The sequence below is a fragment of the Montipora foliosa genome, chromosome 8 (genome assembly GCF_036669935.1).
Source record: "Montipora foliosa isolate CH-2021 chromosome 8, ASM3666993v2, whole genome shotgun sequence".
In the NCBI taxonomy this organism is placed as follows: domain Eukaryota; kingdom Metazoa; phylum Cnidaria; class Anthozoa; order Scleractinia; family Acroporidae; genus Montipora; species Montipora foliosa.
The window spans coordinates 48,626,896-48,629,395 of record NC_090876.1 but is presented as its reverse complement, the minus strand read 5'-3'; the positions used below and the strand labels follow the sequence as shown (position 1 = coordinate 48,629,395).

The window sequence follows — 2,500 nt, the reverse complement described above, 5'->3', positions numbered from 1 at the left end:
TTTCCTCCAATACTTCACTGATTGTGTCAGTTTGGGGAACCTGTGCTATGGTAGTTAATCCTACCACAAATTTTGTACGAATGATTTTTTGTATTTATTGCTAAGCTTATCAAATTTGAAAGACAAATGTTTGCAATTCGAATTTGTTAAAACTGAAAGTGTTAGACAAAGTATGACACACGCACTAAAATCAGTGAAATTCAAAACCTTATATCATGAACACAAAACAAAAGTACTTAATTGATGGCATCTTAATTTAAAACGGAATTAGTAGTTCTTGTAAAGACGTTCCAGATGAAAATAACAAAAATATAGGGCAAAACAGTACGTTTGTACAGTTAAAAATGAAGGATCTTCTTGACCGTTGCTGACAAAATTAATGAAATGTCCACTTGGTCATAAAAGCAAACAACACTAAAAAGAGAGAGAGGCAAATAATTGCTCACGTTAAAAACTAAATAATGTTCTTTGTATCTTACCCACTGCTTTCTGAAGTAAATGAATCCTTCTCGTCATATTTTACACCAAAGTCAGGTTCATTTGAGCTTGGCTCTGATGGAGATGTGACATTACTCACTGGTTCTTTTCTGTTATTATTTACCTTTTAAGATAATGATGCAGATTTAGACACCAATTGATTTACACTTTTAAAAATTTCAAGGCCAAATAGCAAACTTACATCATATTACTGCAAATATAATGCAGGTGACAGATTGCACACACCTTGAAAGTACTGCATTGTCAGACCAATAATAATATTATTGAACCACAGTTCAATATACCTCTTTAGAGTCCATCTATGTACACTTGACCCCCTATATTACTAACGTTTTATTACCATTTTCAGTCTTATTTTGGCCTTGTACACGAAACCAATAATTTTAAAGCTTTGCTGTTTGTATATTGCAGTTTAACGTTGCCCCCTCCCCTCCTCCCCCCAAACCAAATGCTGTCCGAATGTGATTGGCTCAGCATGATTGGCTTTCAAGTAGGTGGCGGAGTTATTCAGCATACCGTGAACTGCATGCATTTAATCTTCAAGCTCGATTTTCTAGGAGTTTATTTTGACGCCAAAATTAAAACTTCTCAGACCTCCTGTACCGACAGGTTTTAAGATATTGCTTCCAAATTTTCAGTTCTAATAGATGATTGTACTACCCTAAATACAGTGTGAGGAATTTTTCATTTGTCTTTGGAGACTGATTTTATAGCACTTTTTCTGCCCAAATTAAGTATGAGATGAGAGTTTCAACTTTGGTACATGATATCTCCTTCAATTCTTAACATATAGTGTATCAAAAATTCCTCACACAGTATTGGAGTGCATTCATCTGTGACTAAGATGCAATAAAGTGAAGGGGTAGGAGCTTCTGCAGCAGACTCAGTCACTCTGAGTTTGAGGCCTCAAAGCTATAAGGCAGCAGTAAACACCAAAAAACTAAGACTTTCTTCAAATAATTCAATCTATTAGCTTTAAATAAATATGATATATACTTTGATGCTATACAAAAAATGGGGGCGCGACAAATTTTATTTTTCTGCAGACACCTCATTTTCCTTTACCGAGACCTTAAGCTGAAGATGTGTCACCGACCATAAAAAAATAATATATTTTTTCAAATTAAAGTTTCATAGTACTTAATACTAATCTGTGGATGTTCTTTCTGGCGATGCATTTGCTTTTTGTTATTTCAAATATTTAACATAACTTTCAATGGGTAATTTGTTTTCACTTACCTCGAACATCTTTTGTTCCTGCAATTCAGCCCATCTGTCCATCATCGGGCTGTCTGAAAACATAGACTTTCGTGTCGAATTACGTCCCAAAGAAAATGTCTCCTCTTCAACTTCACTGTTCTCAGTATCAGCATGATCAGAACTAGTTGAGGAAAGACGTGTTCTGTCATCATTTGAAAGACCATTGTAAAGTGCCCTTTTCATGGGCATACCTATAGCGGCAAAAGTGGTTTCTCCAGATTTTCTCCTGTAAATCGCATGTTTCACTGACACATTTTCATTTATCTCAGACTTTGACGAATCTGAACCGATTCGGTATCTATCACGATCATCACGCATAGAAATCCCATTTATCTCAGACTTTGACGAATCTGAACCGATTCGGTATCTATCACGATCATCACGCATAGAAATCCCAGAATCCTCTGATGGCACAGATTCATTGTAAGACGTTCTACTACTGACACTTATGTGCCGCACTGTTCTCAGAGGTTTTGGCGCCACTGTGGGTGGAGGGCTCTTTGTTGACCTTGATGAATTGCTAATAATTTCTCCATTGGTGTTTTCAACCTTACTGTCAATAGGTAGGTACGGTTTGTGAGTATGTGGTTCCTCTATGTACTTCGGTGACTCATCCTCCGGAGCCGAGAAATCTGGGCTTGCAGTTCCAGCTGATGAAGCACTTCGATACCCCCCATTCTGTGTTGGCCGGTGGATAGTAGAACCCTCTTGAAAGACTGCAAGTAACTTGGGGAAGAAAAAG

At 37.0% G+C, this 2,500-nt stretch overlaps 1 protein-coding gene across 4 annotated transcripts in view; it reads right to left on the bottom strand.

Annotated features, from left to right (window-relative positions):
• LOC138012537 (partitioning defective 3 homolog) overlaps positions 1–2,500 on the bottom strand; it is a 34,266-nt gene that overhangs the window by 13,382 nt on the left and 18,384 nt on the right. For all 4 annotated transcript variants that reach the window (XM_068859337.1, XM_068859338.1, XM_068859335.1 and 1 more), the window contains 2 exons: positions 1,738–2,484; positions 480–601 (listed from right to left, as the gene is read on the bottom strand). In XM_068859337.1, the coding sequence (XP_068715438.1) occupies positions 480–601; positions 1,738–2,484 (869 nt within the window). The remainder of the gene's footprint in view (positions 1–479; positions 602–1,737; positions 2,485–2,500) is intronic.